This window comes from Malaya genurostris, chromosome 3 (assembly GCF_030247185.1).
Source record: "Malaya genurostris strain Urasoe2022 chromosome 3, Malgen_1.1, whole genome shotgun sequence".
Taxonomy (NCBI): Eukaryota; Metazoa; Arthropoda; class Insecta; order Diptera; family Culicidae; genus Malaya; species Malaya genurostris.
In genome coordinates this window covers 212,003,926-212,016,097 of record NC_080572.1, presented here as the reverse complement: position 1 = coordinate 212,016,097, position 12,172 = coordinate 212,003,926, and the positions used below count along the sequence as shown (strand labels likewise).

At 37.4% G+C, this 12,172-nt stretch overlaps 1 protein-coding gene across 2 annotated transcripts in view; it reads right to left on the bottom strand.

Moving 5' to 3' along the window:
- Window positions 1-1,026: 1,026 nt before the first annotated feature.
- LOC131434522 (protein cueball-like) overlaps window positions 1,027-12,172 on the bottom strand; it is a 41,556-nt gene continuing 30,410 nt past the window's right edge. For both annotated transcript variants that reach the window (XM_058601276.1, XM_058601275.1), the window contains 3 exons: window positions 3,827-5,348; window positions 3,493-3,763; window positions 1,027-3,423 (listed from right to left, as the gene is read on the bottom strand). In XM_058601276.1, coding sequence (XP_058457259.1) covers window positions 3,286-3,423; window positions 3,493-3,763; window positions 3,827-5,348 — 1,931 coding nt within the window. In that variant the 3' untranslated portion in view covers window positions 1,027-3,285. The remainder of the gene's footprint in view (window positions 3,424-3,492; window positions 3,764-3,826; window positions 5,349-12,172) is intronic.

The following is a 12,172-nucleotide window of genomic DNA, read 5'->3' as shown; positions in this document are numbered from 1 at the left end:
CAATTTGCTGGAACGGTTTGTTGTTTTTTTTTTGTCTTGCAAAAATAGTTTGAAAATTAAGTGTTACCTTTACATAGAAAGAAAATTTGTTGTTATTCTACGTAAAGTAGAAGTATTGTGCAGGTATGTATTGTTAGTTTGTGGAAAAAACTTCAGAAATTCTGCAGTAAAACTAGTCCAACGGGGCTCCAACTCCTCATGTTAAAAATGGCTCAACAATGGACCTCTGTCTGCCGGGTTTGATGAACAAAAAAAAATGGCAATCGGTTCAACGGTCTGTTTCAAAATCGGCAAACGAAGGTCCCGTGTTGGCCTCCCGTTGAACGATTAATTTAACTTTCATTGGACCAATGATCCAACGTATTGGACCAATGAGGGACCACCGTTGAACGTTTTTTTCTAAGTGGGTCTCAGCGAGTGCCGAGTCATCCGAAATTACTCTTCAAAGTGAATGTTGATGGATGGCTTATTGACCGTTATTAAAAAAACGCGTGAAATGCACCTACCGATTTCACCTGGAATCGATTGTTTCATCTGATTCGGAAACCATTTCGAAATCACAATGAATTCCGAGTTAAATTTCGAACAATTTTACCGAGTTCTCAGTTCTGCCTAAATACCAATTTCATAGGTCATTGCAATTCAAGTCACTTTTCAGCACCATAGATCGTCAGAAATAATTATTGGATTTTTTTCCCATTTCTTGCCAACAACATCAGATTCTTTAATATGGAAGTTTCGAAAAAGTTTACGTCGTCACTAACATATTTAATTACGATGGGAAACGCTGACAATAAATGCAAGAATGAAAGTATCGATGTGGTTTCGTACAGGTTCTGTGATGACCGATTTATTGGAGTGCAATCGTCCATGGTTCGTTGGAACGGTTGGAGCGTCAATGGTGGGATCGTTCCGGCTAGTCGTTCAACACGGAACATGTACGGAATTTTTTTTACAACAGATCAAACGGTGTTACTGTGCATTGCCGTAATAGATTCGGATAAAATAAATAAAACTTCGCACGACTCATGTACACCGTACATACCGGATAAAATATAATTTCGTCTTTTTAGTTATTTACATCTCACTAACAACTGAATTCATTCGATGAATCTTCCTATTTAAAATTTATATAAATATCACATTTCTTATGTGGATATTTTATATAAAGTCTTAACAAATTCCTTTGTTTTGTGTAAAATTTCCAAAGTACATTATCGGCACCTAACTTTGAATTTGTTGCATTAGTACCTCCATTTATTACTTCCGTTGTTTTTATTCTCTAAGCCAAGGCTCCAACGTAGATAAATGATTTGTTACGATAACGATGCATAGCAGTGGTAAGCAAAAGTAGATTTGACTGCTAAACTAAAAGCTTATGAATGTGCGTGCTGCTTGCAATTATGACCGTTTTTTTTTAATTATATGGCGTTTACAGAAACCAGCAAACTATTTCTGCGTTGAATAGCATTTGATCACTAGCTATGGAGTATATTGTACAAGGAAGGAGAATAGTAAACGCAAAAATGGCATTTTTCATAAATACCACGTTTCCTCCTTAGGATAATATCAATTTGATATTTTTGATTCTACTTATTACTGTCAAGCAACACAATGCTTCTTTGATTGTACTAAGCTAATAACGTTTAACAAGCCATTAACCAACTAAAGGAACTGTCAGGTAAACTGAAACTAAACAAGTTGTGCGTGGCATAGCGCAGCAAAGTGCAATTTTCAGTAGCGGGATTAAAACTAACGGTTTGGCTATTCGATGAACTTGATGGCTGTTGAGCATTTGTCAGTCATGTGACGGTAACTTGGAGGTTTTCCGATCATTCTGAATACAATTCATGTGCTGTTTTTTTATTTGGTTTCTATGGTATTGTTGGCTTTTGTTTTCTTAAATTTTAACCCTTGTTCGTTCGCAAAAATGTTATCGATACACTAACAATTGTTACTCATTTTGAAACATGCTAGTACTCCACTGGTAGCTTTATGATTTTTGTTAAATAAATGTAGAATATCCTAATGTGGTGATCTGATTGGCTCATTACACTGTCGAATTCGGTTCAAACCAGTTAAAAAAAAATTATTCTATGTAGATGTAGTAGCAAGCCTGTATATTAACAATTTTTGATAAATTAGATAACAATATGAAACTGATTAATAAGAACACGCGCATAAAACTTTTAAGTACTTGCGAAAATTGATGATTGATTGTTAAAATAATCAACAATTAAACTAGTATCCAATAATAACTTTTAAGAAGTATTTCAAATATAATTAACTCCGTTTAATTCCACTATAAAATATGTTTTGGTTTTAAACGGAATTAACTTTATTTTAAAGCGACTTAGTTCATTCCACTAATAGCTCGAAAAAAAAATTTTTAGAGGCGTTTTGTTTTATTCACATTGGAAGACGCATTCAAAGAAAAAAGAAACGGTAATTACGAAGGTATGCGACATCAAAAACTGTCTGGCATGACCTAAGTGATAAGTGGTGTAAGAAAGTTCTACAACTCTATATTTTCAGGTACATTCTTTCAACTAGTGACTGATATTATTTTGAATACAACGATTGATGAATTGTTTTAAAGCCGAAAATTTAGAGTCCAGATGTCGCGCCGTAGGGTTTTAATTCCGTTCATGTTGTTGAATACCGCTTTTTTACATAATTGAAGTTAGCATTTCCTATATGTTAAAAAATCAATGCTTCATAGTTTTAAAATAATAAAGAATTATTTATTGAAATTAAAAATATGATTTGGATTTGTTGGACGACGTAGTTCTTTACCATTTTAGTTTAGTTAGAGCACAAAAATATAAAAAAACGAGCAAATTGTAAGTTTACGACAGAACCCATTTTAAAATACGGGTATCACTAATCGTATTGCAAATTACACATTTTAAACTGGTGAATTCGACGGAGTATATGGGCGAATAAAATAACACATAAGCACCAAATTTACGTGCGCATGCCACAAATGAAAAAAAAATAAAACCGACAAGCAATATATACTACTTAGCCCAATCATTCTTCTAATGCAACCTTCCTGCAGCCCTTAGCTTTCCTTTTTTCTATTAACTAATCACATAAATTAGTTCACAACTACCTATTTGTATATTGCTAAGTCTGGAGAGATTTCAGTTAGGGGGCAACGATTTTCATCATCGCTAAGCAAATCCGCTTTTTTAATCGCACTTTTACAGCTGCCGCTTTAGAGAGGAATACAAGCCACCAATCGAGGATACTATCCCCGCTAGCAGTCTTAGTTTCAAGTGATTAGGGTAGACCCTTTTCATTACTGCAGCTGGGTAGCTTGCGATAGGAACCGGCAATGTTCTCGATGTCGTCCAACAGGTACTGCTTATCATCTGCTTTCGATGATGCCTTCTGCAGAAGATTCGTATCGAAACAGGGCTGAAAATGAAAACCAAAATTTTTGAAAAATCTAGATTAAGTCCGATAGAGAACAATTGCTTATAATACCGTTTCGCACACGTTCATATTGCAGCAATTTTCAATCGTAATCTCACACTGCGTTGCGGGTCTCGATGTCATTTGCGTATGATTAGTCACTTTGAATCGTTTGGTAATACGCGGCCGGCCTTCTTCGTAAAACCGGCGAACAAGCCAAAGGATTATCATCAATATAAACAGCGACGCTGTGAAGGCCAACGATGTGTAGACTACGGTTCGGTTGAACGAATTTTTACAATAAGTAACTTGGGGCTCCGCAAGTTGTGGAGCATTTGTGATGCTAGAAAATAAAAATATTTGCTACGTAACAATTGGGAACTTAATAAATGTAGAGTTGGCTCACCCTTCACAGTAAGGCTGTAATTCCGGATCACCATTATCGAGTGAACAGAACCGTTTTGGAATTTCGCATCGTTTTCCCGTGTATTCTACGCTGCAGCGACATTCTACTAGCATAGTTTCATTGTTAAGTACACAATTTCCGTCATTGAGGCAGTAGTTATTGCACGTATACTCTTCACACCGTTCCCCCCGATAGCCGACGTTGCATTTACATTTCGGTACTTCTCCTTCCACGTAGCATTCACCATTGTAGCAATAGTCTGAAGTACAAATCGCCGTTTCGCACCGAGCACCGCTGAAGTTTTTCGAACAAGTACAAGATGTCTCACCGGAAGCACTAAGCGAACAACGGCCACTATTTAGGCAGTATCCGTCACATTTATTGCGATCACACCGTTTTCCCTCGAATTCCACATTGCACTTACAAACAGGTCTGCTGTCCACACCCACGATGCATTCACCGTGAACGCAGAAATTGTTACAGATCGGAATTTCACAGAAGGTACCCTGATATTCCGATAAACAGATGCAACTATTCGTATTGTGATTAGGAATTCCATTATTCAAACAAACTATTCTTTCCGTCTTGATCTCCGTTGTGTTGTGAGTCTCCAGATCCTCACCTGCTGATTCACGTCTTACATTATCCATGATTTGAGAAACTACATCCATGCATCGTGGATTATTTTTGTGGAATTCTAACAGTAAACTAGACCTTATGATCACTGCTGATGGACTGTTTCCTTTATAAATTACTCGATTAACAGTCGAATCTGTTTTCGATGCCTCGTGTACTTCATCATCTTCCTGATCGATCCAGTACAAGAAACGATTATCGACTGATACATGTGTCGGAACTTTATCGTAGCCACTGAGGAATGTTGATCGGTTTTCTATATCTAGATCAGCACTTTCGATGGTAAATGCTCGACCGTACTTCTTCTCCACCCAATAGATACGATTTTGGTAGTGATCAATGGTGATGCCTTTTGGCTGGTAAACATCTTTGATGTATGATTTCAGAACCGAACCGTTCATTGCCGCTTGCACAATGCTAGAGGTTCTTAGGAAACTGTTCGTCCAGTACAGATGCCGGCGACATTCGTCAATGGTCAGAGCTGCCAAGTCGTGATCTTCTTCGACCCGAGCGATCAACTTGATCTGAGCTTGACTGTCGTTAGCATTCCTTTCCAAACTATCAACCTCTGCTGCATAAACAGAATGTGTTCCCCGTTCCGTCCAATAGAGTTTTCTTTCGAGATGATCAAATGCCAACCCGGTGATGTAGGCTGTTTCATCTAGCTTTGGCAGTAATTTGGTGATTTTATGATATTCCTCCTGAGGGTTGGTATCCAGTGAGAACAAGCGGAACTTCGAATCCTTCAAGTCACTGAAGTAAAGTTTGCCTTTCACCTCATCGTAGGCGAAGGCTGAAATGTGCTGGAACTGGTGGCCTCCCGATGAAATCTGAGTCCAATTTTGGTCGAAAAATAAAATACCACTGTCGGTAGTGATAACGGCATCTGCAAACAAAAAAAAACATAGTATCACTATTAGATATGTAAAAAGTACTTAGAGGCAAATGCTTATCAATAAAATTTTCTGTTCGTAATAGATACGATTGACAATAGCCTGGTAATCATTGATGCGATAACTGAGAACTTCTGTTTCATACCAGATTTCATTACATAATAGGATAACGGAATTCTTAAGGTCTGAGACCAGTGTGTTTTAGGGTGCCCTCTAACTATAATCACGCTTCAAATCTGATTTTCTCAGAAAAGGTAACGAATATAAAAAAAACCCAACTGACAATCTCTTAGAAAATTAATTTAAATTATTCTGTGAAAATTTCAGAATGATCCATTGACTTTAGCGGTCGGGAAAGTCTTTTTTCTGAAGCAAGAATTGCATAGCTGAAAACGCCGTCTTTTAACTTGGTCATTGAATATCTCGCCCTCAAAGGCATGCATCAAAAATCTATCCTGACATTGTCTAGATAATTTAATTTAGATGCGATTAGTGCATAAAAACATATGTATTGTCGCGATAAAAATGAAGTGAATGCAATTTTTGTGAAGGTAAGTCGATTTCCATGCACGTGCCATTTTTTCTGCTCCAGTTTCCTGGTAACGTAACGAAAAATGAGAAAGAAATAAAATCGGCTCAGCAAGGCTGCCAAACAAGCGGTAGCTTTATTGGATGCAGACACATTTTATGCAAACCTGTAACCGAACATATCGAAACTTTTCTGGTCACCCGGCACATCGAGAGTCATTTTGTACATATGGGAAAGATCATGGAGAGAAATGTAATACGCAGAGCGAGACACTTGGTTACACGCGACCTACTGGCCTTTTGTCAGGGGGAGATCGGCTATCGCTGTTCAACGCATTAGCTAAGATAATAAAATCATATCCAAAGTCATATCCAAGGTATTACCGAACACTAATTTCACAGTGTTTTTGCTTCGAAAACTTTAGCATCGATTGGTATCAGAACAATCACCATATTAACATATTGAACATATAACATGACTAAGCACAAGTGTTATTAGATCTGAAAGGTATTTACAACTTTGGAGTCGACACGAATCCAAGAAAAGACGCGCTCGAAGAAGTTTTGCACAAATAAATATGATTGCGTTAGCAAAGCAACGGCTAAATAATCCTGCTTCCATAAACATTGATAAAAGTTGAGGAGTCAAATAACATACTGGAGCATACATTCTTCAAGCCTAAAACGCCACTGATTTCAACGCTCAGCGTCGATGTTTACACAATCTGCAATAAATATTGAAAAAAATCAAAACAATCCAAGCGCCTCTATCAGTAGCCTCAGAATTAACAGAACTCTTACAGTTATTATGACTTTTCAAACAGTCTGGTAATTTCTCTACACACGTTGATTATTCTGCTTTTGTAGTACTGGGTGAATCCGAACGTAAAAAAGGTAAATATAAAAATAAATTTGAACGCCCCTCGCGCGCTGCTGTAGAAAAAAAAACTGGTGCAAGTTTGATAAAAGTAGTCGAACGCGATCAGAAATAACGTCGTATGAAACCCGACAAAAGAGAAAAATATTGCGCACAGACATCTGAAAAATCCGGAGTAGTCCAGCTAAAGTGCTGAAGATGCCGAAAACATAAGTTTACCGAATGCTCAAAACCTATAACAAAATCCTGAGTGAGGAAACGAATCAGCGGACCTACGAAAACTGTTAGCTGCGCAGGAAGGTGTTGGGATGCGTTAAAGCTAACCCCGGCGTTTATATTGACATGTGACCAGAAGGTACAACGTCAGCTTTTAACCGGTGTGTAACAATCTTGCCAGCAAGAGATACTAGCCGTACAAAACCAGTAAACATGGCCTGACAACGGAACAATTCGTCACATCCTCGACGATGAAATTACATCGGAGAACGTCTGGAAATTTGGCCATTAATTCAATGAGGTTTTGGAGTGGTATAATGCCATCAAGATTGATTTTGTTGCCAACCAAATGATCGCTCAGAATTTCGACCAATCGAAAAACACTAAGCAATTTCAAAGTGGCGGAAAACTGGAAAAAAGCATCCATGGAATGATACGGAATGAACTTGTAAACAAACCACAGATAGCTGTCAAACAATGTTCATTGAGATCATTTTCGTGCAAAACTTATGTCGTTTACGTTTTTAAATTTCATCACACTGGTGTAGCGAAAGCTGCACTGTAATCGTTCGTTTTTACCAATTGCACTACACCAGTGCTACACTTTTTCTGCACCGATAGATACCACTGGTGTAGCACTCATCAAAAGTTTGGTGTAGCTCTGTGCAATGAAATCGTTCATTGTAGTCAATGGTTACTGTTTATGTTTTCGTCATTTTTGTTCGTTTATTCATGCCTCAGTGTAGCACTGCACCGGTGTAGTGCAAATTAAAAACGAAAACGCCATTAATTGCAATCGAAAACCACCAATCAAAACACCATAACGCTACATTCTGCTATACACGTTTTTATGCACATCGGCCACGTTTTTTACCGGAAGAAAACTAATATAGCGATCGATTGTGGAATTCGATACGGGCTAGACCGCAAAATCATTACCAACCATATTTTGTCCGCTAGCAGACACGCCAGCAAATACGATAATTTTCAAACTGATGGCCTCTAACTTCTAACTGAAACATTCTAAATGGATGTATATTCTAAAATATGCACGAATTAGACGATATAATTCTTTTTAGAATGAATAAACTATTAAATTTACCTTACGTTTGAACATTGCTGGATTCCTAAAAAAATTAAATATCTATGAAAACATATTGGTGCAACAACGAAATTGTGATGCATCATTGGTAGACTAAATGCCCTTTGTTAAAATTGGCCGTGGAAATAGCCGGCGTCTTCTCGACAATTTTCCGATTTTTAATTAAAGTTGCTGACCAAGTATCTATTACTCACTACCAGTAGGCCAAACATGCTGAATTTTAAAAACAAAAATCAAAACATTGTTGTCATTTCACTGCAACTGCAATCGAGGGTCGAGTGACGTTGGTCTTAAACTGTCATAAAACATAGAACTTGCATTTGAACTTAATAAAAACAAAGTTAGTCAGCACAATTGAAATACATTACATTCACCTACGAAACAAAAATTGGCATGCAACGTTTAGTGTTTCGTCTTGCTGTTTTTGATTGAGACAATCAACAGCATCGTAAATAACTTTTTTTTAGACTATCTGAATATGAGACCATCAACAGAATCATTAGTTGAAACAACATTTTTAATGGAAATGAATATTTTTTAACGGAACAGAATCATTAGTTTAAGCAATAAACTTAATGGAATTAGGCGGGTCAGGATCATTTCCTCTAGAGCCATTTCTGCGAGCTCCATTTCTCCGAAAGGATCGATTAAGCGTTTCATAGAATTGTCTTAATATAGTGTTGGGACTGTTTTTAAATAAAGACAAATTAATGACAATAGTCTGCACGCTCGTTTCGTTGACCCAAAACCGTACTTCTGAACTAATGTGCGTATTTTAAATAACGGATAAAATCATTTCCACATGTTTAATTTGAAAAGAGTACTTTCTCGATTGAACTTTCCGGATTATTTTATGCACTAGCATGGAATTTCCAGGAGAGCTAGTTGACTTTATCAATCACACATTTTTCTGCTTCCTTTCACCGTTAACTGAACGCAAGTCAAAAATTGAAAGCCAGAATCAGACTATTTTTTAAATTAAGAATAAGATTTTTTTTATTTCAATTACAGAAGTTTTAACATCGTGGTAATTCGCCTCTCGAACCAAACCAATTTCTTGGCCCTATGTGCGAGGTTGGGATTCGAACCCAAATAGGCGGCGTGGAAGACGATAAATAATAAGATGTATTCGGCATTAGTGGTCTCTAATAATTGTTTCATAACCACCATAACCACTGGTTTTGGTCATTATCAAAAGAAATATTGCAACATTTTTCGTCTGCACGGTGGCGTACCTAGGTTAATTAGCGACCGTGGAAAAATATTATCTGCCGCCTCCCATCATAGTTAACCGATCGATTCAGAGAGTAGAAAAAATGGTCCCTCGTCTCCGCCACCCAAAAGCGAGCAGCCAGGTACACTACTGAAAGACGCTTCCAAAGATACGATTTTCAGACGAAGAATAGCCGGTAGCCGTCGAGACGTCGGGCAATATGACACAACCAGTTCGTGCTCGCATCGCATCCGACACAGTCGAAAATTTCTTACGGTCGCGACGACAGAAACAAAGACAATACAGTGCAGTGAACAATAGAAAGTACGAAATGGGCAAATACGATTGAACAAAGCCTGAAACTTGGCCTACAAGGCCAAATTCAATTTGTATTGATTTCAAGCGCTGCAAAGTTAGACCAGCAGCAACCGAAATTGAAATCTTGCTTAAGGAACGAATGCATCTAAACGTTAATGATGTAAGTGAGATTCAATTCAACAAGGCGTCTAACTGTGTGTACATTATGTTCAAACGTGAAAAAGATGGATTGGCGTGCGAGTGGTACGTATGCAACAACGTAAAGCAATTCCATCTTACATCGTTTGTGGTCAAGATGGAATACATCCGTGTAAAACGCTGATTACGTATGAAAATCAACTGGTTACATGTCAGTTTTGTGAACAACCTGCACACTACGGCAAACCTTGCACTAAAACTGCGAAAACAAACAAAACAAACAAAAACAAGGACAACCGCTCAACAACGGAAACTAGTGAATGCAGTGCTCCTGTTTCAAAAACACCTTCACCATCTAACCAACTATCAACTGCAATCAATGTACAAAGCGCGTCTACATCAACTGCAAATGAACCCAAGACTGCGATCAACAATGAAAACAAAGAAACGGAAACCACTCACAACTCCAACGATGTAGCAATGGATGACATGAGCAACGGACAAAATGACCTCCAATTTTTGCTAGAAGGAAATGGAAGCTCCTCTCCCCCTAGAAGAAGGATGACAACGAGATCCAACAATAAAAAAATAATATTATGTAACAAAAACATGGGTAAATCGGCCACGTAAAGCTATACGCAAATTGGCCTGAATAAAAATTCTAAAAAAAAATATGACACAACCTTTATTTTTAAGAGGTTTTGTTTTCAACGGTGTCACTACACTGCTGTAGGACAGCAAATAATGTCTTGCAGCACAAAAAACAAAAATGGCATAAGAGACCGTTATAGTCAAAGGCATTACTATACTTCATTGCATTTACGAACGTAATATTATATTTGAAAGTAAAGCGATATTCAAGCTCTGTATCCTTCTTTTAGCTTTAGCTTGGGCGATCACCCCTGGTTGCTACTTCGCAACTGATTAGGATTAGATGAAATTGTACAGATAATTTCTAATTGATCCGATCTGGGACTAACAAATCATCCTTCAATGTACATCTTCTGGTAACCCCAGAATTCATTGATCAGTACCGACGCCGGCCAGGCTCGAACGTTCGTCTAAGAAATAGGGAGGGATGTTAGTCCAATAATTGTTGTTACTAGAGGCCGTATATAATACTGCGCACTCCACAAGAGTCATGGGAGAAGGATATTTGTTAGTAAAAATTTCAGTAATGGTAGTATTCGCGCGGGATTCAGTATGTTCCGGTTTCAAGATGCTCGGATGCATCACTAAACTCACTCACTTCCCGAGTAAACGTTTCAACAATATCCGAAACTAAAGACCCGGGAAGTCTTGATTCACAGTTCTTATTCGAAAAAACTGATGAACAATTGGAAATACCATCGCGTAACGAATACAAATTTTCCTACATTTTCTAAATCGAATTACAAAATAAACAAGTGATTAGGATTTAGACAAAGTAGTTGATTCATTGTAGTGACATATTCTATAAATAATGTCAAATCATTTTAAATCACCAAGCAAAGGTCAACAGATTTCACGCGCGTCTTGATTGTTTATTATTTCCACTTTATTATTTCCAGTGAAAAATGGTTAATTGGTTATATTGGTTTATCTGGGCAGCCAGCTATCGAGAAAAAAATATTAATTTATCAAACAAACAAGTATTTTCCTACTATTTATCGAATATTCCAATCTTAACATTGCAATATTGTAATATCAACGGATCTTCGCAATATTTCATTTGTATCATTCAATTTACAATCTTGAAAGACAAGCAATAACACAGAAGAAGAAAAAATACCAAATAAAACTTTTCTCAGGTGCTAGCTGGAAATTAATAAGTTGAATGAAAAGATAATATAGTAAAATAGAGTAATCAGATGTGAAACGTCGAAACATCTGATAACTGAAGGGAAAAGACACTCCTGCAATTGTCGCCTTTTACGACATAGAATCAGGAAGCCAATGGATCTATTCTTGGTTCATTTTTTTCCGCCGAATTCCACATGGCATCTAGGCTGGTACTGTCCGGAGAAAGACAATAGGTACTATCACTCTCCTAGTGGGTCCCAGCCCCTATTAAGCTCTGTACCCTTCTTTCAGTTGAATAACCATTTCGACGAAATTAATCTCGTGGCGAAACAACCGACGAAATGATCCATTCGACATAACCACTTTCGACGAAGTGACTTTGAGCGAAGCGGCTTTCGGTTAAATGACCCGAAATAGAGTAAAAATGTGTTTCATCCTAATGTTTAATAGTAAAAATGTATCTCATCCTACTCATCGAGCTTATTCATTGAATTTCACTCTAATTTATTAGTTCAATGCAGTACATTAGTAATAATCGAAGGAGCTATGAGTGGAAGGTAAGTACGTTTCCCCTATCAATGTCGTGCACAAAACAACACATGCTCAAGCAAAAGTATTTAAAGTTTTGAAAAATTCTACGGTT